The 24,978-nt window shown below is 40.4% G+C and overlaps 2 protein-coding genes across 5 annotated transcripts in view; one reads left to right on the forward strand and one right to left on the reverse strand.

Moving 5' to 3' along the window:
* Window positions 1-13,216, reverse strand: part of LOC132988184 (methyltransferase-like protein 27) — a 144,673-nt gene extending 131,457 nt beyond the window's left edge. The window contains exon 1 of one of the 3 annotated variants that reach the window (XM_061055395.1): window positions 13,088-13,216. In XM_061055395.1, coding sequence (XP_060911378.1) covers window positions 13,088-13,201 — 114 coding nt within the window. In that variant the 5' untranslated portion in view covers window positions 13,202-13,216. Of the gene's footprint in view, window positions 1-13,079 lie in introns of all 3 variants that reach the window. The other 2 variants (XM_061055399.1, XM_061055405.1) reach the window with 2 other exon arrangements.
* Window positions 55-24,907, forward strand: ssh2b (slingshot protein phosphatase 2b). 2 transcript variants are annotated; one of them, XM_061055386.1, is made up of 15 exons: window positions 55-298; window positions 5,652-5,695; window positions 14,966-15,078; window positions 15,191-15,255; window positions 15,352-15,473; window positions 15,561-15,626; window positions 15,755-15,820; window positions 16,015-16,209; window positions 16,509-16,602; window positions 16,826-16,954; window positions 17,323-17,369; window positions 17,575-17,721; window positions 17,928-18,128; window positions 19,005-20,028; window positions 21,359-24,907. In XM_061055386.1, exons 1-15 carry the CDS (start codon window positions 236-238, stop codon window positions 22,664-22,666), a joined length of 3,684 nt encoding a protein of 1,227 aa, XP_060911369.1. In that variant the 5' UTR covers window positions 55-235; the 3' UTR covers window positions 22,667-24,907. The 2 variants fall into 2 exon arrangements, with proteins under 2 accessions (XP_060911369.1, XP_060911368.1); XM_061055385.1 differs by lacking the exons at window positions 55-298; window positions 5,652-5,695 and adding an exon at window positions 12,393-12,809.
* The last annotated feature ends 71 nt before the right edge of the window (window positions 24,908-24,978 follow it).

Consider the following 24,978-nt stretch of genomic DNA (forward strand, 5'->3'; position numbering starts at 1 on the left):
CACACAGACGGTTAATCGGGATTGACAAGCTAAGGGTAGTTGCGCATGCGCAGGTGACACTGACAGAGGAAACAGCCGGGGAGTAGTCAAATAGTCCACGACCAGGGAGAAAGGGAGAGCGAGTACGATAGAAAACCAATTTCCCCTGGTTTAACTGGGGTTTCAAAGCCTCTGAACAATAATGCTCGTCTCTCCGGTGTCGCTTCCTCTCAGGTGTCCGCTTCCCGGTCGCTGAATGGCGCTGGTTACCGTGCAGCGTTCACCGACCCCCAGCACCAGCTCCAGCCCCTGCGTTTCGGTAAGAGCAGCCTTTTTTGAACCCTCCTACACTGCCATCCCATCACCACGAAATCCAAACCTTTCAGAGGTCGAAGGGGATTTGAGGCTTATTTTCCGCTGTCTTTTTCTCGACTGCTGACAGTCATAAAGTGCCTTGCCTTTGTACTCCTGCGCATGCGTGAAATATAGCCGCTCATCATTTTCAGTTAAGATATTTGTCCTTACTCGCCGCTTACTTAACCTGTTTGTGTATATATTGCTACAACTGACAGGAAAGACAACATTGTTTGCATAGTGTTAGCACAGAGAGGTTTGATCTCCTGTTTTTTTTATTATATTTCAGTGTTGACAAGGTTCTTCTATGCACATTTCCGCCTGCTCGAAGGTTCAATTCGCACTGAGCTACTACCGCTAAGTAGTAGGTTACTGCGAGATAAGAGTTTTCAGTGAAAATTGTCAGATTTTCCTGCTTTTCTTTTTGACAGTTTATAAGTCTGAAAGCTAGTTTAGTCCTAAATATATTTATTTTCCTAGCTTGGAGTTGTAGTCCAGCAATCTTACACGAATATGCCAGGCACTTCCGCTCGTAATAAGCGCCGTGTGACCATAGAATGTAAATGCGTGTGACACGCATGAGCGCTATTTCCTTTTGCATTATTATTGTTGTATGTTGGTCTGTTAACAAGATTGTGGACGTGTGTCTTCGTCTTTGTCTTCTCACAGTCTTCCTATACTCGGACCTGTCTGTATGATCCTCTGTCTGCCTCTCTCTTCCTGTTTGTGTGGTGTGTGTGTGTGCGTTTGTGTGTGTGTGTGTGTGTGTGTGTGTGTGTTTTAGTGTAGAGAAGTCAGGAGTGTACACATGCAAAGTAGAGGAGCAGGTGATTTTAGTATTGCCTTTTGCTCTGCCAGTTTTGGTTCTACTAAAGCAGGGAATTCAACCAGGCCTAAGCCTACATAATGAGGAGGAAATATTGTTTCACACATCGTGACTCACTTCCTGTGTCTTACATGCTGAGACTACTTCCCAGTGATGGAGTTATTGACTTACTTTATGGTTATGGTTATTGTACCATTACAATACGAGAAGGATAACATCAAGTATAAAGTTTTGTGATTGTTTTGTTCATCAAATCATTCAAATCATAGATGTATTGTGATCAAGCGGCAAACTGCAGTGTTGAAAAATGAAGCCAATGCAGAAGTTCAAAAATAAATTCCAGTTCCTTGAGTGTCTATTTGAAACATTTAGTCCCGGAAGTCCCTTACACACCCCATGTTAAAATGTATTTTTTTGACAGCAGAAATGAACATGTTCAAAGCCAGATACATAAAAACGATCTTGTTTTGAATAGTTTAATGTCTTTATCGACACACCGTACAAGGGGTGAAATCTTTTATAACTCATCCGTTTTGATTTTCATATGTGTTATGTATATTAGGGGTGTGGCCTATCTGACTGCAGGCGGCCGCATTGTAGCAGTTTCTCAGGAGACTAAAGGCCCGCCTCAGATCCTGCTGTTTGCCTGTTGTTAGGTTGACCGAAGGTTTTACAGAGTCGGCATTTCCAATTTGGCAACCGCCATGGATAGGCTTCTAAAACAACCCTTTAGAAACCAATAGGTGTAGACACTCAGGCTTGGTCCGTGTTTATTTACAGCCTATGATTGTGATACAATTTTTGATAAAACAACCAGATTTGATTAACAGTTTAACTTAGCAATTAAATTAGATTCCTCGTAAAAAAATATATATATATTCAAATTGTCATGCGATGACCTTAAGGGACACAAAGGACAGCTGTCATGAAATATATGCTGACAAGTTAATAATTGGCATTTTTTCCAATCTAACTTTAAAATCAAGTTACTTGATGTCCAAAATACTCAAAAAAGAAACCCTGTTTCCCTGCTAGTTGGTGCAAGTACAAAATTACAGTTTGTGTTTTTACAATGTGTTATTTTCTACTTCTGACTGTGTCCAAAATCACAAACTACAGTCAGGTATGGCAGTCACAAACTAGTATTTCAACAGAGAATTGTGGCCTTGAGAGGGACCCTGTCCTTCACACCTTTTTGTTTTCTCAAAGAAAAACTGGTTCTACATGTAGGCATAATGTTTACTGTCGTACTTTGTACACACACATGTTAGGTAAGTTATTCTGACTGTCATCCAGAACAACTCAAAATGTATGAAACAAGAATATTTTAAAACATCAACAATGAGCCATCAGTACCAGCAATCGTAAGAGTACACAGTGATGTCTGTAGTTTTCCTCCTTTGAGTGATCATATATGTTACAGACCTGCAGGAAGTCTTTCATCATGTAAGGTGTGTGTGCTGTAAAACTAGAGGAGGAAGATATGCATATGTGTAATTTGGAAAGGTGAGGCAGACTGGGGTGGTGAAGGATATACTGTTTTCTTGTGGAAATATGCTTTCAAGTTGCAACCCGCACACACATACAGTGATAACGCATTGCACAGACATCTAATTTCCTGTGTCTCTCTGTCATGTGATGTGTGTGTGTGTGTGTGTGTGTGTGTGTGTGTGTGTGTGTGTGTGTGTGTGTGTGTGAAGTCTCATGTAAAGTCTATCATGAGATGCCTGCTAGCTGTTCTCTTCCCCCCATATTGACTTGAACTTTATGTGGAACCTGTCCAGTGTTTATGCTTCATAAAAGGGTATTTGTAGGCAAAATAAGAACATACACTCTGCAGTACACGCACTTGGAAACATTTATCAGGCCTTTAGGGGTTGAAGTTTTTACCAGTTCTAACTCGGAGGCTCCATTGTAGATGCTGTAACTTGTGACTCTCAGCGCAGCACAAACTTGTCTACAGTCCTGTGGATGCCTGCCCAGCCTGTTCATTCGGGCTACACATTTCCATAAGCTTTGGGAAAACAAGCTTTTCATTTTCATACATGCAAAATGTGTTTTCAAATCTAAGCAAAGGTTAGATGTGTCACAACATCGGACAGCATGCCACGGAAACTCTCTGTCTCATCACATGAGATGAAACGAAAACCACACAACTTCTAACGAGCACACTCATTACATGATCTACAATGATGTTGCTACAAGAGTTAATACAATTATCGTCTTTGGAAGTCAAGCCAAATACAAATTTTCCCAACAAGTGCTAACAAGTTTTTAATTATGGAGTCACAAAGAAGTGCTGCTTACATTTTCTCATATTAAACAATTAATGAATGAAAAAATGTAGAGAGCCTCAATTCAAAACTCTCTATGGAAACATTGCTGCAGGGTCACATATTTTACATCAGGCCAGGGCTGGGAAATTAATCAGGTGTCAATTTCTATTCGGATAATGTCTTCACACGTTCATGAAAACAAGATCATTGAGATTAAAAGATTACTGAGCCGCATTCCGTGTTGTGCTAGTTTTATCACAAGGTATTGCCATGTGTGTTAAATGTTTTGAAGTGTTTATTATTATTTTTAGGCCACAAATGTATACATCAGCACTAGCTCAAAAACACTGTTCATTTATTTGTATTTATTTATTATAATAATTTGACGTATTTTAGTTTTTTCTAAAAAGGGCCTGGTCGATATGGGAGTTTTGGGGCCGATAGCGGTATCAATATTGGGCAAGAAAAAAATCAGATACCGATTTATCCGCTGATATCTCTCTTATTCGTTCTTTGGAGATAGATATACACGTTTATTGTGTTGATCCCTCAAATGCAGTTATCAAACACTTGTTGAAAAGATTTACAGTAAAACGTAGACAAGATGGGCACTTAACTGAAATGTAACTGCACATGTACGTGCGTCACCGCTCAACACTGGGGGTGATACTGCTAGTTGTAATCCATACATCACATTCTGCTGGGGAAAGAGAACTGCTAGTGCAATTCAATGAAACTCAAGAGAAATTCTATTTGACTGGTGAATAAATCTTGTAAAACGGTGCATATCTGTGATAAAATTTGCCGATACCGATAGTCACTGCTTATGCTAAATCGGCCGATATTATCAGCTGGCCGATTAATTGGTCGGCCTCCGATCAGAATGTTAGTTGAGAGTGTTAAATTTTTATGAATACATGTTCATGTGATGCAGACGTTTTAAAATCAATTAGTAATCCTGTTTAGTTATTGTGATCTCTATATTAATCAAAGCAGATAATGATTATGATTTTTGCCATAATCGAGCAGCCCTATATCGGACTTTCAAGAACTGGCATGATCTGTTATATAAACCTCTGGTGCTGCTTTTGGTTCTGAGAGACCAGAGTGGAAGCCTGATTTGGACAAGGTTCCTGAGAGAGACTGGGCATGCCTCATCATTGACTTTATATTGAACTGAATATGCAATCGAGTCACATAAAAAAAAAAACTAGTTAAAAACATACCAATTCCATACTCTGTTATACTTCTACCAAAAATAATAACTATATGTGCACTGCCCTTCATTTGCGTTGACTGCATCTGAATTTACTGTACATGATGAAAAATCTGCTGTATGATTTACTGTATCATCTACATAGAAACAAACATATGGAGGCAGCTCAACAAGCTCTTCTTTTCTCCAGTGCTCATTATTGTCTGTCATCAACCTGTAATCCAATTCTTCCTATTATGAAGCCCTTAATGGTTTGTAATGTTGTTAATGCCACCATAGCCAACATGCAGTGTAAACAAGATAAGAAGCAGATAGCTCAAGATCAGTGCCAGGTGTTAAACTGCTGCTAATCCATTGGCCCTCTCATTTAGTGAAGCTTCCACACAGCACTGATCTTATTCTCTGTCCTCATCGTCCTGCTTGTTTTCGTGTGTGAATATGTTATTCTCTGACCGGCCACACCTTAAAAAACAGACTGAGGTCATTTTCCTGGAGAGTGTGCAAATTGAGTTCAGGCTGAATAGTGTGTTGATGCTGTGTGCCATTTTATTTTGTCTTTGTAAATGTGTCTGTGTGCGTATGTGACTTTAGAAATACAAGAGTAAGATTTTTGTTTTTAACACAGTGGGGTGAACAGTGGGGTTCATGTACATTTGTCTCACTTTTTGTGTGATTCAAGTGGAACTATCGAGTTATAATCATTTTGTTGTTAAGATTGGCTTTGCTATGATGTTGGCTGAATTAAAACAGCACTTTTCTTAAACAAAGTTTTCAAAATAGATAAATACAAATTTTGCAAGATAAATCTGTGTGCAACACTAACAGTTTATGAATATGTCTTTGTTTTCCTCTGTCATTGAAATTTGAGAATAGGTTTTTACATGTCTTAACTTCTCTGATCAATTCTGAATAAAAAGTTTTATGTGTCAACATCAAAATAATGTCCAATAATATAACACTGACACATGTCTAAAGGTCATTTTCACATTTATCTCTGTAGGAGTCTGGTAGTGGGGAGGATGATCGTCGCTCTCAGCCAAGGAGGTAAGATATTGACAGATATTGTGCACTATCACCCACTTCTCTGTCTCACACAACTCTTTTTTTCCACGTTGATAACCTGTTAATTGAAAAGAAACTTCCTCCTTTTACCTCAGATATCATTTTCAATGGGATTGGGACTTCAAAAACCTGTGTGTAATGTATCTAAGTGTAGTTCAAGGCCCTAATGGTTAAAAAGGCAACCAGAGCATGACCTGAAGTGTCAGAGGACACAGGGTCTGTTATGTTGTTGCCTTGACTTCTGACGCCACATACCTTGACCTAGACTAACTGGGGAGAAAATAGACTTCACCTAAAGGAGCACTTGATGCTTAATCATTAAATATGCCTGTCCCTCCAGGATTTCCTTCCTGATACAAAGAGCTGCTGTGCTATTGTGGTGACACAATACATCGCTGTCCCTCGTTGCCTTAGGCATTGAACTGGAGTCGGGAGTCTGGTTTATCCTGTTTCATTCAACCGCATTTCCAACTGGTGTTAGTCCACCAATAATCAGCAATTTCCTGCCACGGCTTCTGTGTTTATTTGTTCTACATTCACATGATACCGGTCACATTTAATTGCAGCAACACTCTCACTTCTCTCTCTTTGTTGTATTTGGCCTTTAGATAATTACATCCTGAAATCATCTCATGTGAGGTTATTAACAGTAGATCCCTGTCTATCCATTAGAGGGCAGTGGTGTCCTGTGAGTCAGGTCTGGGTATGTGGGTCAGGGGAGCTGCCCTGCTGATCCAGAGAGGATTGCTGGCCCCTCCCAAAGTTAAGCGCCTGTTTGTCCGTCTGGTCATTGGAGCTCTTAGGCTTCCAACTGAGAGGGCTTTCTGTATTTGTGCAGCTGGGAGTGAAATCTATATTCACATAGTGTGTGTGTGTGTGTGTGTGTGTGTGTGTGTGTGTGGACACAGAGGAAGGTATTGTCTCCCATAATTTTGATTTACAGTAAAATGTAATTAAACTATTATCCTCAGTTTCTTTTTTTTTTTTTATCTCATGATATTTGAAAATTGTCCTAAATTATTCCTCGTGAATGTGACATTTTCAGCAGAAGAAGTCTTGCTCTGATGCTTGATTTAACTGAATGCTGTTTCATTCAAATATGCAGCATCATGACTTTATTACTTGTAAGGACATGTTGGAGCATGTTGTGAAGGAGCACTTACTTATATATAAATATCAAGTTGCTAGTCAAGGCTGAGCCTTGTCTTGTCTCCAGAGTAGCCTCAAACCTCTTTGAATATATATTCAGATCAGGATCTGTGTCTACTGTACTGGGTTGTACCGGTCTACAACTCTGCATATGCATAAAAGTATTGTAATTTACCATCATATGCACAGTAGAGTAAGATGTTAAGATTGGTCTATATTCTATTGGTTGAATTTGTCTGTGTGCTGCCAGTGGATAGAGTAGGAGGAGGAAGAAAAGGTTCAACTCAATGAGGTAATCCTCGGCTACATCGTTAAGGAATGTTAACAAACTTGATCACCTGAAACCACAGACTGTAAATATTAATGGATGAAGCCGAGTGACGTCAGCCATCTGTTACGGCAGGGGGCTATGGAGGCTCATCGGCAGCAGCCGCCATGCTGGAAATGCTGCCTCACCCTAACTTTCAGTCAACCTAATGACAGGCTTAGAGCTGAAACTGAGACGGGGTTTAAGCCTCTTGACGAACCATTACATCATGTCAGCTACGCGCCTAACTATGGATAACGTGTATTGTTTTCAAAATCAAAACGGAGCCGTTTAAACAAAATTCACCCCCTATACCTTGATGTAACGTGTCCTTAAATCATGTTTATTTTGGCTGTAAAAACGGCTTTTGTTGCCAGTCATGTGAGTGACTTCTGGTGTTCCTGGGGCCAGCCTCAAGCAGACACTCGAGGAACTGCAGGATTTTGCACTTCCGCATTGGCTTCATTTTTCAAGCTTGGAGGCTGCCGCTTGCCTGAAACTCAAACATACACCGCCTATACTATTGTGATCTGTTATGTATCCTCATTTGCCATCTAACACTCAAATATAGTTTTATGTGATATCAGCTGTACACATTAACAAATCACAATTGATTTTATACATTTGTGTTTGTTCAGTAAAAGTGATACAATATATACTTTTTTTGTAGGATGAACTTTTAATTGTGGGTAGATAGAAATTAAACATCTAGGACATATTTTAAGTTCTAATCCTGTCATCAGAGTCCAAGTTTCAGGCGACTGTATTCACATCTTAATGGTCACTGTTGGCAAAGAAGCAAAACGGTTCAATAGATGTGAGCCTGCACACTTAAGTGCTGAATTAATGTTCCAAACTGCTGACGTCAGTGTTCTAGAGGTAAGCAGCTGCAGCAGAGCTCATCTCTCACACAGGTAGTGACATTCATTCAGACCTGAATAAGGCTTCAGTGATGCAGTGTACCTGTTCTGCATAAGCAGTGCCTACTGCAGTGCTGCTGATTAAAGTCAGTGACATCAGCAGACTAGTGACGTCAGCTAAAGCAGCAACATTAATGGAGGAACCTGCAGATGAGAATCCAAAGGGAAAAAGTTATGAATGTATTTTAAGTCTTTAGAAGAAGAAGAGGAGTTGTTCTTGCCTTTGAATTAATCCTTTACTCAGATGAAAAAACAGCTAGTGACATGATGAATATTTTCATCTACACATTTCCATTAACCTTACAGTTTATTTGTGTGGCCCTATGACTCCCCGATAGATATTTAAAGTGTGGGGAAAAGATTATCTTTAAATAAGAGTCTGTAGGCAGTGAAAAGATTTCTGATGTTGGAAATGTTGATGTCGTCCTTTCAGTATAGATCAATCAGATGGGTTGTATGAAGGACAAGACAGAACCAATCTGCTATCGTCTGATAACAATTTAGCATTTTATGAATCCCCTCAAACTAATTTCGTGGATATGAGTGCAAATGGTTTGGTTGTAAAGTATGTTCCTAAACGTCCTTACGGGATCCAATGTTGTTGGTTGGACTGTAAATGATGATGAGCAAAAGGAAGAGGAAGTCTGTGCCCTGATAATCCATATCAGTTGACTTGGTATCAGCTGGCTACACCAGAAGCCCTCAAATATTGTCTATCATCAGAAAATAGCTGATAAGTGAGAAAAATATACATGCAAGACTCCACTGAAGTGTGTGTGTGTGAGTGAGAGCATTGGGTGTACTTTGTTATGTATTTGGTGTTGTGATTGCTAAGGTGACCGTCTGTGTGTGTAAACGTGGAGACAGAGGAGCTGCAGACGAGAGTCCGGTGTCTGTCTACTACACGTAACAACCACATCCTGGCTTTTGCTGCTCGTCATTGGACAGTGTGAGTTTCAGCAGTCAAATGAGAAAAGGGTAAGGTGGAGAGGAGTGTGATCCTCTAGCCCTACATACAATAGATGAAAAAATATGAAAAGGTAGTGAGATTAAGGTGATATTTTGGGAGGGGAAAAAAAGTCTTGCATAATGAGAAAGCAGCTTAATGACGAGAGAGGAGGCTGTGGTGAGCCAGGAGGGTGAGGTGTTGATAGGGTGTCAGTCAGATTAAAATTCAGTGTTTGTGTTTGCACTATCCTGTCTCCTTAAAATGTTCTACTCGACGTTGTTAAACCAAACAAACATACACCATATTTTGTATATTAATGTGTTCAACAACCTGTGACTCATCGGACTAATACAAAGGAATTATCCTGCCTTAAAGATCACTGAGAGGATGTCAAAGTTACACACTGCTGCTGCACATTTGTCTATGTGTATTACACAAGCATCAGCTGTACTTAACAGAAAAATAACGCTGTGGTTGTTTATCTTGTCATATGAATTGGCAGTCAGGTGGTGGCAACACAGTCACCCTAAGTCTGAAATCAATCCTTAAATTGAAACCACGAGGGTTCAACAAGAAACAAGCAGCGTAACCAAGTTCAAGGTCAAGTTTCACTCCAAGTCCCTGCTGATATCTTCTTTTTGATTTCTCAATCCTTTTTCTGTTGTTGTTGTTGAAGTTGTTTGCTGTTGCTGGAAGCAGCAGCACTTACAGTGTCAGGTGTCGCTGCTCTGGTAAGAATTTTCCCCAAAGGCAAAAGAGGTAGAGTCGGTTACACAACTTTGTCACCCTTCTTCCTACAGCAGGGTTCAAACAACACTATGTGATCAGTGTGTTTGTGGCCAAAACTCTCCAGAGGATCTTCCTCTGGGTATGTGCAGTAATAAATCCTTAATCAGGAGAAATATTGACATAACCCTCTTTTCAATGAGAGAGTATGAAATGTTTTCTAACAACAAAGCGCCTAACCTATAGCTGCTCTCCTGACAGATAAGGACTCTGTCTTAGAATCTGCTTGGATAAAGAAAAACATTTCCCGTTGGCTGGTTGTTGTTTATGAGACTGAACTAGACGTTAGTTCAGTATTTGTCAATCTAAAGAAAGTGGTTGTAGGGTTGCTTTGTTAGTGGTATCTGGCTGTCACGATGGAAAGCAATTGCACAACTGAATATTGAGTTTCACACAGTCGAGATGTGATGGAAAAGCTGGTGCTGAAAGATCCTGACAAGAACTTTGTCAGACCTGACTAGTAATTTGACTGGAATGATCCAACAGCTTATTTAAGCAAAATAAGACTAGGGCTCCACCTGCATAACTTAACAGTTGACAGAAGCTGTGAGTAGTTTTAGCTGGTTATGAGAAAGACTTGAAAGCTTGAAACCACTGCTGCGGGTGCCAGACAGTCATCAACTGCAATCCACTGTAACAAACGATTTTTACATTTTCCTCTGCAGTTATTTGAGGTGAGGGATATATTTGATTGTTACAGAAAGCAGGGTTAATTTTCTTTTTGTCAAAAAAAACACAGACATTTTCAGTACAAAAGGGTAGATAAGAAGTCCTGCCTTGTCCACAGGGGAACGCCAAAATCTTCATGCACCAAAAGTTCCTCACAGGAGCTTTAAGATTTTACTGCTATCATTTTTGGTTTAACTTGATTAACCAGAGTTATGAAAATGATGCCATAAAGTCATTTTGAATGTAAATGTATGATTAATGATTTTAGCTGCTTCCATATCATGCTTCCTGATTCATTCCTCCATCTTTTCATTCAGCTATACTTTGTGCCAGGAACCAGGATCATTACCTTCTGAATAGGGATGGGACAAAATATTGGTACAGCAATATATCGTTTTCCTGACAATTAACATATCACTGGTCCTAACTGTTGAGCTCCAAACTGATTTTCCTGCCACTCTGAATGAGGACAGTGTCAACAAATTTATTGACGATGAGGAAGAAATGATGGTAAAAGACATTTCATGTCAAACAGAAGTGAAATAAAGTAGTAATGATGAAGTGTGATGAGAGGTGTAAATGACAACACATTGCAGAGAAAAATATGAATACTGCAATTTACATGATGTGCAATTTTGTATTATTCAATATCGGTATGTATCATTAAATTGCTGTCTTGCAACACACACATGATCACAGATCTGCTGTATAAGGTATCATATTGTATCATGAAATACCCTGCGATTCCCACACCTGCATCTTAATTTGCCTTTATCTTGCACATGTCCAAATGCCTTTCTCTGTCATCTTCTCGCACATAGCTGTTTGTCTCCTATAAACACGTAAACAAACACTGATGGATTATTTGAAACCAAATCCTGCCCTTCTTCTCAACCTTTTCAAGTAGTTTTGATGCCTAAATCTAACCCAAAGTGGCAGCAATCACAGCATTAATCAATATAGGCAAGGCACCAACTTTTTTTCTTTTTTTTTTTTTAATCTTTAGCCTAATTACTAAATCAACTTTGAGTTTTGGAAACTCAGGTTCCCTAAATGAAAAGTTTATATAAAAAATAATTCAAAGGACTCCTTCAGACTGGCAGAATCCAAAGAAAGTAGGCCTACTGGAGCGCATGAATCACTCACTGCCCATGTTTTAAGGTGAAATGAAATGAAAAGTTCTGTTTCAGCCGATCATTCAGCCTGGACCGATCTTTACATTGACTTTAAGTTGATAGTTGTAAAAAATGTGACAAAATTCATAAAAATCAAGGAGGAATTTCTGAAAATTAGAATTGATATCTTAACTTGATCCTAATGGTAGCAACAGAAAATAGTGAATATTTAGGCCTACCTTAATTTTCTTCTGAGATACTAGGCAATAAAGTAAGCCATTTATCATGCATTTATCTCAGGTTGACTAAACCTTAAGCCACAAAGCTAAAGCCTATTTACCTCTGTCGGTTTAGGAAGCCATTTTCTTCTGAGTTTGATCTGAGAATAGTTTAAACTAAATTACTTGAAAAATCTTAAATATCAATTAGGCTACATCTTGTTGTCTTCTAGCCTATAGTTATACATTTTTGAATATTAGGCCTATCTGTCGACCAGCATTTAATCACATTAACTTGGTAATCAACATTAACATTCGTAAAAGTTTTTTGTTTTATTGATTTACCTTTGAAAATAATCTACTGGTAGGCCTTTTTAGAGATGTGTCTAAACGGTAGTGTTGTGATTGGTGGCTGTCATGCGTCACCCCCTCCTCTCATTGAAGCCTGATTGAAGCCGTCGACACACCGCTCTGTTCGCTGATTGGTCCACACGTGTCTCCTCCCCTCAGCGGCACATTTACCGCAGCCTGCTGCAGACAAATGGGGCAGTACCACTCAGCAGATGTTATGAGGCACCTGCTCTGCCACAGCTTGTGCTAAATATGTCAACATATCTGCCTTCTCTCAATATTAGCCTACAATACCGTGTGTTATTAAAAATCCTCAATATCGATTTTCGATAGAAGCAAAACGTCTGATTAGTTCTTTTCAGATTAGTAAATTTAGTACCGCTCGACGACCTTTTGTGTTTTCAAGTCCTCGGAGTGACCCCACCGCCCCACACTTCATCATCGTCTTTTGGTAACCACCACAGTCCGCCTCTTTAGCGCCTTGTCGCCGCCACTAGAGCAGCCATGCCTCCCGGTGTTGAGACCGCGCCTCGGAGCACATCCGCCGGCTGCTTCTGCGCCTGCTGCGGGGAGCAGATGAGACCTTATTTCACCGAGAACTCCGTGATATCTCAGGGGAACATTTCTAAACTGTAAGTTAACTGGTTACACTCTGCTGAAACCCGCTGGCTTGCTGTGTGACAGTGGCCTACCTGTGATTCAAAGGAACATCTCGGGGTTATTGTATTTTCACTGTGTGATAGTCTATTAGGGTTACATTAAGTTTGTACCATACCAGTCAATGGTTGGACAGCTTTTCTTATTTACTAAACCCACTTGGACAAATCTCCTTACATCCTCTTTTGACATAGTTTCTCATTTAACCTGCTTTGGAGTTTTTAGTAACAATGGTCTGCTATGACACAGACACGCAGTATTCCCATGATATCTTCATGGGAAGGATGTGACAGCACAGCAGCAGCAGAGTCACTGTCCGCAGGAAGACGTTTCCTTCCTTTTGCTTCATGTCAAATGCCTCCCACATGCCATACTTATCTACTCACATGCAGTCTTCTGTCTTTGCTGTTCTTGAACCAGGCGTATGGATTTCCACTCATTCAATCCTGTGGGAGCACAGCTGAGAGGCTCACTGTGTAGCAGAATCTTTTTAAGAATGATATGATGTGATTTATCTATCAGCTGAGGGAGAACTAGTTCTTGGAATTGGCATTCAAATGCCACTTGTGTGTTTGACTTACAAAGGTGGTGCATAGTTTGTCTGTATTTACTTTTTATTTACACTTTCATGAGACATATGTCCATTATTTACATTCGGCAAAAGAGTGCTAACTCAGCTGTTAGAGATTAAAGGACTGAGGCTCCTTTCAGTAGATGCACAATGCAGTCTAGCATCCAAATGAACAATTTTTTTTTTAATTATTTGTTTTGTGTGTAGTTTCAGCATCATTGACTAGCTTCATTAATTGTCTTTCTTGCCAGTGTTACTATGGCTATTTATCCCTTTATTGGCCATCAAGGCTTTTTCCACTATATGAAAATATTCTGAATAAGAGGAAACGTAAGATCGGCCAAGGGGCCATGGTACATGGTACATGTCAATATGTCACTGCTACAGGAAGGTGTTTTTATGTGGAATTTTCACATGTTTTGTATGATCTATATTTATTTCCTTTTTAATTAACTTATAACTGCAGGACAGAGTCCAAAACTATTTTCCCTTTTGGGACAATGAAGTATATCCTATCTTATCTTACTTTTTCACTTGACCATTAAGAGTTTCACTAGAAGACTCTTTGATGCTGTAACGACAGATCCAGTTTTATTCAAAATGGTCACAAATTGTTTGAATTTCACTATCAGAGAAGTTGAGATGGAAACAGATGTGGGATGAGACTGTGTTAGAAAAAACAAACATAACATCAAATATAACATTGTATGACATTCTTTATCACAAATATTTGAAGTCTACCTTTCTTACTTTAGAATGTTCTTTTCTTCAGTATTTTTGTCCCTCTCGCCCTCAGAGCAGACACAATGAGACATCCTGTCTCTTTTTTATTCTTTCTCAGCCTCAGCCATGGCTTTTATTTGTTACCCCAAGTCTTAAGTAACAAATTTAGACTTTAAGTGAAACTTAAAGTGTAACTGCTTGTTACAAAAACACAATGAGTTGTAATTTGTAACTGCAGGAAAGTGTACTGGTTCAAGAAAAAAATAAATGAGTCAACATTTCCTTTTGTCCTCTCTGTTGTCACCCTGTTGTTAGTTGTGCCCCCCGTCATTTTATGAACATGTCCAGTTCAGTTAAGCCGGCATGTTATTGGAGACAGCTGCTGTTTGCTGCAAACCTCACAGTCGAGTCAAGTCCTGAGCTCTTAAAGGCACACAAATCTTCCCATTATAGTTCAGCATATGATGTTTGTACAGGATGTCATGTGTAATTTTTAACATAACACAAGATTAAATCTGCAATATTGAAACTCATTCACCTTTTTATAGATGAATAAATCCTTCATACTCTTTACATTAGCAGATGTTTTCATGCTGAAGAAAAATACAGTGAGGACTTAAAAACAACCACACCAGAACACCACTATAGCGTTACAAGGACAGCACTAGGACAGTGTGTTCTATAAATATCAAAAATAATAAAAATCTCAATTTCCCTGAGCCCACAACAATGTCTATTGCGTGATTTCCCCTCAAGGATTCATTTTTATCATTTTCAAGTTTTTTTATCACTCACTCGTTTTCTTTTCTCTCTCTCTTTCTATCTCTCTCTGTCCAGCATCAGTGAAAGTTTCCTGACAGTTAAAGGAGCAGCTCTGTTCCTACCTCGAGGAAATGGCTCCACCACATCTTCCACCTCTCGCTTCTCACAGCTACGGAGCAAACACGCAGGTGAGGCTTTTTCACAACAACAAACTGTTTCACCAAATTAATCGTTATGATTTTTGGTGAATGTTGAATCTGATGAAAGCTGATGTTTTATCTCTCCCTCTCCTCCCACTAGGAGACATCCAGCAACATCTACAAACCATGTTTACTGTCCTCAGACCAGAGGACAACATCAAACTGGTGGGTACACCTTATAACACAAACACACACACCGAGACAAACTTCTAACTTTTTGTGTGAACTTTCAGCACTTTAACTTTGTTTTTCCTGCTCCAGGCGGTTCGTTTGGAGAGTGTTCACTCTCAGGTCACCCGCTACATGGTGGTTGTTTCAACCAACGGTCGTCAGGACACCGAGGAGAGCGTGGTGTTGGGAATGGATTTCAGTCCTGTAGATAGGTGAGTCACACACACACACACATGTATATGTGCCCCCCCTTGTTCTGATAAAGAGCATAACATGGTAATCTGTTTCTTCCCTTCCAGCTCTTGTTCTGTTGGTATGGTTTTGCCTTTATGGAGCGACACGTTGATCCACCTGGACGGAGATGGGTAAGAAAAATTACAACATGCTTTAATGACAGAGATAAAAACATATTAAACACCAGGCTGACAAGAAGGCTGACTGTCTATCTTTATTGAACCTCTTTCCTCTGTTCTCCTTCTCTTCTTGCTTCCAGGGGTTTCAGTGTGTCAACTGATAGCAGGGTGCATGTATTCAAGCCTGTTTCTGTGCAGGCCATGTGGTGAGTCATACACCCATTCATCACACAACTAGGTAGACATGGATATCTACTGTGTATCTTCCATTTCACATCATTGTTTGCCCATATCTATTTAAAGCCATTAGTTTAAAAGTATCTATTTTGGTCATGATTTCCCCTTCATCTCCTGCCTCTAAAAAATCTCATCTCATTCTCACTCTTGTGCTCTCTCACAGGTCGGCCCTGCAGTCACTCCATAAAGCGTGCGAGGTGGCTCGTTGTCACAACTACTTCCCAGGCAGCTTGTTCCTCACCTGGGTGAGCTACTATCAGAGCAGGGTCTGCTCCAACCAGGTACACATCAATGAGTGGAATGCCATGCAGGATGTGCAGTCACACCGTGCCGATTCACCAGTGCTCTTCTCTGACATGTAAGTATATATTTCCAACTTTTGAGTCTCTTCCTCCTTTTTTCAACAAATTTTCTAGAAAATATGATCATGATATTCATCTTGTATCTTTAGAATTTTTTTGATATACTTTATGCCAACAGTAAAGAATGAAAAAGTAGAAATTGAATCACTATCCTTCCCTTTAGGTGGTGTACATACTGTACAGTGTAATAAAGTAGTGTGATCAGACATCCTCATGTTTACTTTAACATATTTACAGAAACCACAACTTGAACTTCCGTCCTATATTCTATTTTAATGTCATGTTGTTTCTGCAGACCTACAGAAAGAGAGCTGACTGAGCGGCAGATCAAATCCAGTTTAAGGGAGATCATGATGCAGAAAGACCTCGAGAATGTGACCTGCAAAGAGGTGAGTCAGGGCTTCTGATGCTGGAATCTAATACACCCTGAACAGAGGGAGTCGTCAGTGAAATTTGAAAAGCTTTTTATCTCATTCTTTGCAACAAATTGGATCCATGTTTGAGATCTCTAGTCATCAGGGTTGAGCTTTCAAAAAAAAATATAGGGCCTGCAGTCAAGCCTTTTTTGATTTGCTGTTTCACATCTTATCTATGTGTTTGTGTTTTACTCAGATCCGAACAGCACTGGAAATGCACATGACATGCAACCTGCGTGAGTTTAAGGAGTTCATCGACAACGAGATGATTGTCATCCTGGGCCAGATGGACAGTCCTACGGAGATCTTTGATCACGTCTTCTTGGTAGGTTGTCTCAGTGTGTAGTTGCTCGTGTCTACAGGATAAGGAACAGCAAGAAAACTGAATCTGAAATGTATAAATAAATCCATTCAATAATAGAAAATGTCTCAGCTCTTAGATGTAAATAATTTATCATTAATCTCAAGTAAATTGCATGAACATTTCTTGTACTTCTTGTCTAATCTATGTCTGGGAAACTGGCAAAATATAAAATAGTCTTGTGTAATTCCTACAAATTTGAAGGTACTTTGTTCTTGTTTGGGTTGGAGTGCTCATTGGATGTCAAGACAGCCTGCTACAGGATTAAAGCATTATGAAAAGCTCAGTTGAAGGCTCCGAACTAGTCTGAGGATTGCTTTTGTTTCCTACAGGGATCTGAGTGGAATGCATCCAATTTGGAAGAGTTGCAGAAGAGTGGGTAAGTAGGGGGGCTAAAAAACAACAAAAGCCACTACACAGTACAGGCTGTACTAAAGTCAATTAAAAAACAGTTTTATATAATAAGACCGAACAAAGATTTTGTCTGTTATCCAAACAGGCCATGTGTGTACCAACATCACATCCAATAATCTCTCTCATGTTCTTCTCCTGCCTCCTCTTGTTCGTGTCTCTTTCTTTCTCAGGGTTCAATACATCCTGAATGTAACTAGGGAGATCGATAACTTCTTCCCCGGTGTGTTTGAGTACCACAACATCCGTGTTTATGATGAGGAGGCGACAGACCTGCTTGCTTATTGGAATGACACCTATAAGTTTATATCCAGAGCCAAGTGAGTTTTACATGTCATGACTTTCTCTTCCTCAGATCATCTTGTTTCTGAAAAGTATCATTCTTCCAGTTCCTGTCAGCCATGTTATTTTTTTTTTTTAGAATTTATGTGTAGCTACTGATGAGACAAAGACTCAATCAGAACTTCTGACAAACTTAGAAAATATTAGGCTGACATGTGTGCTCTGTTCTTCTTGTCCACTCCAGGAAAGCTGGATCAAAGTGCCTGGTGCACTGTAAAATGGGTATAAGTCGCTCTGCTGCCACAGTGATTGCTTACGCCATGAAGGAGTACGGCTGGGACTTGAAAAAAGCATTTGATTATGTGAAGGAGCGTCGAACTGTGACCAAACCTAACCCCTCCTTCATGAGACAGCTGGAGGAGTATCAGGGCATACTGCTGGCCAGGTACTCAACGATACACAAAGCAACACTGCTTTAAAGTACTTCAATATTAGAATTTTTTATTTTTTTATTTTTTCACACAATTTGAGCAACTGTCCCCAAACTAGGAAAGTATTTTCATTGATCGCCTTGTGGTGAACAAGTAAATAACTTCTACATGTCACTCGGAGAGGGCCAAATGACTAATAATTATGATACAATGATAAATAGTAATATCTTGATCCTCTTCTGGAAAATATCTCAGTCCTCTGCACGGCCAGTGAATGTATGTAAAGTGTCTGGACTAATACAGTGGGCATTGTGCACTCACTGCTTTGTTTAAGTTTGTTACGACTGTTAAAGCATCTAAGAGATCCAAAGATTCTTCCAGAAGTTTTGTTGTTAAAACTAAGGTCACATAGAAAGTTATAGTAAAAATTAAAAAAAGCTCCCATTCAAACCTGCAGATGTTGTAGGGAGACGAAACTGCAGTTTATCAACTGCCATTTTTTCCCCTGATTCATCTATAGCTGTTTTATCTTAAGAGGAACTAGCCTTATAATTAAACCATAGGCTTCTTCTTTTTTTAATAATACAATTTATTTCAGGGATGTGTGTGATTTGCAGTGCATCTAAGTTGCATTAGTCAGGTAGTCTGTACTTCTGTTTTTCTTGTATTTTTGACCTAGCTTGTTTTGTCTTAGAAGAGGTTGGGGAGAGCTTAGTTTCGGGGAATGTGCATATGATATACTGTGTTTCATTTATCTGTGACACAGGACAAAGAGGATGTTAACCTTAAAAAAATGATCTGCATGTTTAGTTCCTGAATTTATGGTCTCAAAATGGTAGGTGTAACATGAACAGACTTTAACCCAACTCCTTTGTCACCTTCGTCCACAGCAAGCAGAGGCACAACAAACTGTGGCGTTCTCACTCTGACAGTGATCTATCTGAGGCCCATGAGCCGCTGTCCAAGTCTTACGCCCAACCGCACAGCCTGGGTCACTCTGACCCGCATAACCAGGCCAGCAGCGCGCCTAGCCCTTCTGTGAAAGAACTGCTGGAGTCACTGGGAACTCCAATCAACAAAAGCAAAGCAACACACTCCACCAGCCAGCCTGATACGGGTATCCAGTGCAACAAGCTCAGATTCTCAGCCCCTGCAGGAGTGTTGGCATCAAGCTTTGAGGCCCCTTCTCACTCTGCTGTAGTCCAGATCAACAAGTTGGGATCCCCCTGTCCCAAGTCGACAGCTGGATCCGTGTCTCCCTTATCTCCCCCCCTTTCTAATGGCTCATGTGACTCTGAGGAGCAGCCGTCATCGCCTCCCCTTTCCCAGCCAAGGGCCGCCACTGTGGTGCCCGAGCTTCAGAAAACAGATATGGTGACTGTTGCACAAAGTGTTTTAGTGGGCCAGCCTCACCCGCCTCCATCCTTCCACCACATCCCCCTCTCCCCTGCTCCATCCCCAACTCCAGCCTGCATGGACGAGGTTGGCAAACCACAGGTGTTATCCTGCTCTCTGCCTGTGATAAAACCCATGCTTGTATCAGTGCCTGAGCCCATGACAACACAAGCACCAAGCACACACCAAGCAGGACCCCAGTGTCTGTCTGCACCAGTGCCTGTCAAAAAAACAGTCTCTGACCAACAGATGTGTATAGTAACCCATTCTTCCTCCACTAGTGATTTGATCAGCTACACCAGTGCCATTCCACAGGACAGTGAGATGTTGTTTGGACACAGTGCAGACCACATCAACTTTTTCAGTGCCAGGGAAAAGTTTAAAGGAATGAGTCAAGATGGTAAAAGTCACTGTGCTGCTGTACAGCAGCCGCCCCAGCCGAAGAGTTGTGGAAAGGAACAGCAACCTCCACTTCAGGAGGTCCCAATTAGTGGCGGGAAGGAGGAAGGAAAATTGAAGGTAAGACTTCTGCCTGTAAAAATTTAAAACTGCTTCACTTTCATTTAACTTTCCCAATCAACATTAATGTCCATGTTTTGGTCACAGAGACCCTTCAAAGCATCTCCCGGGTCTTTAAATTGTCTTTGGCCATAGGTGTGCTGATTTATTTCTATCTTTTTCCAAGGCAATATTACTGTTATAATAATAATAATAATGACTTTATTGATAAAGCACCTTTAAATACAGATGTTTACAAAGTACTTTGACTGCTAAAGCAAAGTCAGAAACTCTGGAAGATAACAGTATAAACGTTCAACAGTCAGGCCAAACAGAGAGAAGTCTTTAAAAAAAATGTTTTAACTTATTTTTATTTGTAAAGGGACCATGTAGAATATTAGACATACATGTTGCCATTTGATGCGTTGTGCCAGAGTTAGCTTAAAGCTAGTTTACATCAGCAGTCCCTCGGTAGGTCAAAATTAAATAATGATAAAATAAACTATAACAACATAACAGAGTATCCCAGAGCTGTTGAGATTCTTTCATCAGATTTTTCAGTTTATTTTTAAAGCTTCTGATAGAATCACAGTTCTTCATATCGTCTGGCAAGGCAGTCCACTGAGTTGTTGCTTTCACACAGAAAGCTGACTGCCCAAAGGCAGTGCGGCGGAAGGTAACAAAACAATCTTTTGTCGAAGATATTCTTGTAGATTTTACCGACTCCTCTGAGCAAAAGTTCAAATTTAACAAAATGATTACAAGTATTCATGCAAATAAAAGGAATAAAAGTGATAAAACAGGCAGAGCTTGAAATGTAGATAAAGCATTAGGAGATAAATAAAAAAAATCAAAGTAATGATAGAAAGATTATGAGAAGACAGCACATCAGACCAAATACAACCTGAAGAGATTTGGAGCAGTTGGAAGAAAAAATAAATAAATAAATATATATACAAAAATAAATAAATAAAAGCAGTAAAGGCCAGTAAGTAAGTAATGGATGTTGGAAGAGTACTTTGAAAGAGATGAATATATTAGGAGCAGTAAATGGATCAGAGGAAAAGAGATCAAATGCTTTTAAAAAGAAGTAAGGCAGTATGGATTGGCAAAATGATATTGTGATTGAATGGTAATCTTTAGAATCTTGTTAAACACACAACATCTTATCTTTGCACTGTCCAGGGGCGCCACCTTGTGGCAAAACGGTGGAACTCTTCATTTAGATTATCTTTCACATCTGAATCTGTTTTAATTTAAAGGTTCTTTGATAAAACTTAATGGATAAACTAAAACTTTCATTTAGCATCAACTCTGAATAATCATTCATATTATGTTCCTTTCTTTGTAGGAAATGATGGTTCCTGTGCAGATCACAGAGCACGTATCTCAAGGCCTTCTTAGTCAACCAGCACCTCAGGGCCCCGAGGACCAGGAAGCTAGGAAGTTGAGGCAGGAATCGGAGGTTGCAGATGTTTTGATAAACAAGGAAGCTGAGAATGTTAAAGAGGAAGTGAGGAACAAAGAAGAAGAAGAAGAGGAGGAGGAGGAGGAGGAGGAGGCAGATCCTGCTTGTCTCCACAGCGACTTGACAAGGGTGTCCGTGCGACGTGTCACCAAACAGCTGGAGCAGATAATGAAACAGGAGCATGAGACTCCATCACTCTCCTCATCTCCACCATCCCTCTCAAGCAGCGTATCTTCTTCTCGGCGGAATCCACCTAGTGTCGCCCCTGTTACAATGTCTAGTACCCAGGATACAGCCGTTGGCTCACAGGTGTCGGAGGAGCAAGAAGATGTGATGGATGGACCAGTTAAGAGGGACAGTGGAGATTTAATTGAGTTGAGTGATCTAGGAAATACTCACAGAAGCACAAAAGGACAAAAACACCAGCCTGCTGATACTAGAAAGCTCTCTACCTCTTCCCATTTCCTCAGCTCTGCCCACTCTCCATTTGCCTCAGTGAACTTCCTGTGTTTGGAGGGCGTGACAGAGCTCGAGTCAGGCACAGACTGGGAGTGCTCCACAGATGGACCTCAAGGTGACATTATCATGAGGGAGACGTGGGAGACATTGTGCGAGCTCGGTGCCTTCCTGCAGCAGGTGAGCATGGGCGGATTCTGCTGTGTGGACCAGGTTTTTGGGCTCAGTGCTGGAACCACTCCAAAGCGAGGCAGCAGCATCCAGAAAAGGGTCAGAGAAGTGGAAGCCAGGATTCGCCAGGCTGGACTGACCCCTCCGTCTCTTATGAAGCGCTCAGCCTCTTTGGCAAAACTGGGCTGCCTGGAGTTGCTCGCAAATGACCTGAGTGAGTGGGAGCTCAGCCGCACCTCGGTAGCGCCGTCTACAGCAGAACCTTCAACCCACTCCGTTAGCGACGAGTCTAAGAAACAGCGGGTCCACAACTCCCCCCCCTTAGCCCAACAGCAACCAGAAGGCCTCGTTATTGATGCAGAGAGCCTTGATAAGGATCATGAAACCTCTCCACCTGCACAACCTCCAGCATCATATCCACAGGGACTACCTAACTCTGACCAAGACTCTCTGCATTTACCTGGGCTGACACTAATGACAGCAAGGCAGCAATATGGAAGGACTCATCCCCTGAGGCGGCTTAAGAAAAGAACTGCTAGTAGTACCCTTTACCACACCATGTAACCCTCACCATGTGTGTTTGTGTGTGTGTGTGAGAGAGAGAGAGAGAGAGAGAGGGAGAGAACGAGAGAACGAGAGAACGAGCACAAATCAAGTGCATATGTTTGATTTATTCAGCGAAAACAAACCAGTGCCTCTTGCCTTAAAGGATGTGTTAAGTTGTTTCTTATCTGTATGCTTTTCCCATGAAGATCTGCGATATGAGGCTCAGTGAATGAACAGTGAAAAGGCTATGATGGTTGTGTTCATTGAAATAGGGGAAATTGGAAGAAATGATGGGTTATCAACATTTTCAGAAAGGAGCAAAAACAATCATTCCAATGACCATCGTGTTTCCGATGCTAACAGCCTGAGCCTGCACATATTCAATCATGGCTGGTTTCACAGTTATCAACTTGATATAAATGTACTTGATCTCTGTTGGTTGGCTGAATAATCCAACCTGATCTTAGGTGGAATGTAGCCTCTGTTATCCACTTCTTGTCTTTTCTTGTCTCATCATCAAAATGTGTTTGTTGTACTGGGTTGCAAACAAACAAAAAAAGATGCGGTTTTTCTTCTGGTACAATCTGATGTGTAAATGAACTGGCTCAAAACAAAACAAACCTTCACAATCGGTTCAAAATGTTCATGTAAAGATGAAGTTGGAATGATTTATCAGAAAGACTTTGTCTTGAGACCTTTTTATTGCTAGCAGCAGTGCATCCAAACCGTAGCCTGTATACACAAAGGGACAGCATGCCTCAGCCTCCTTCCATTGAACAGGATGAAGCCAGAATATCAACATGAAGGGCGCTGACATACTGTGAATTTGCAGCCACAGCCTGTGCAGTAGGGATCAGCTGGAAGAGCCTCGGTATTGACATCACGCTGCTTCCACTAAAAAAAACGAAAAATTGGCAAATGAAATGGCCAGAAATCCCTCAGGCGGGTACAGTCCACAGTGGAACAGATTTTTGTGCCGATTTGAAGCAGACACTCATTTATGTAAATTAAATGACTCTTGTGTTGGTGTTCATTACCTTTGCTCTAGCTGTTTCTGCTGTACTCTGTTAGTCCGGTGCCCACAGCGCTGCAGGACAGCATTCATCAACAGAGTTGTCAATCATGGCAGTTAATGCTGTTTCTAGACTTGAACACAAAACAGCATGATAATGATAAATATCATGACTAAACCAGAGTTAAGAAAAATGTATCTGACGGGCATTTAGAGTTTATAGTTTGACACATTTCCTATCTGTTTACTCCGTTAATAGAGGCCGGTTTGTGACCTATTCAGCAGGAGTTTTACATCTTTTGACGGCCTTCACTCCCGGACAGCTGTTTCTCCGTCCATCTTAATATGCAGTCTATAATCCAAGCACAAAAGAGATAAGCTAAAACCACAGCCACATCAGATGAGTTGCTTTCTCAGAGAAATGTGTATCCAGAGATGGCAACAGGAATATCAACTGAAAATGTTTGCATAGCTGTACAGAACTTTGTTGAAACAAGTGAGTGAGAAAAAGGCCTGCTGTTTGTTGTAATGTTTTTTTTGACTACACAATACCTCAGTAAGTCTCAACCAAACCTGACCTGCACAAAAGTCAATCTCTGGATTCCTGGAAAGTCAGTCAGAAACAATTACAGTGTCACTGTCAACAAGTGATGTTTCTCATCATCTCTCTTCTTCATCCTCTCAGCTCGTATGCCACTCAAACTGGACATCTTCTGTATGTATTTCTGTGTGGGGTTAGGGTGTTCGGAGCTAAGGCAGAGTGTATATTTGTGATTTTTCTGCTATTTCTTTAGGATGTAATGGTCTGTATCGTGAGTTTTGAAAATGTAGGAGCTGAACATGTTTTTATATCTTGTTTGTGTCTGTGTGTGAGTGAGTAGCACAACTTTACAATGTGGGTGTACACTTTAGTTTTTGTTTTTATCTCTCTTTTTTTGTACACATTTTTAAGGAGTGTGCCTGTGGTTGGAAGTGGAGCTTCTCTGCAGTCTATCAGAAATGTCTGTTCAGGCAGGTCTGTCATACATGCACTTTACTCCCTTTTTCATTTGGATGTGGCTTTTTTTTCTATGTATGGTTGCTACTTTGGGGGAGCATGAGTAGATTGTAGCAACTGTTGGGTATGTGTGTATGTTGTCAAAGCCTCATTTCTATTTCGTTTGATTTTAAAACTTCAGTGTACATAGTCTTTTTTTTATCTATCATGTGCTTCAACTGTGACCATTAAACAGTGGCAATTATTGAGATTGAGTGTTTTTGCAGTTATTTACAGTCATAATACTTTAAAGAACATGAAGACAGTACCTGTTGAAGTTTT

The sequence above is a fragment of the Labrus mixtus genome, chromosome 14 (assembly GCF_963584025.1).
Source record: "Labrus mixtus chromosome 14, fLabMix1.1, whole genome shotgun sequence".
In the NCBI taxonomy this organism is placed as follows: domain Eukaryota; kingdom Metazoa; phylum Chordata; class Actinopteri; order Labriformes; family Labridae; genus Labrus; species Labrus mixtus.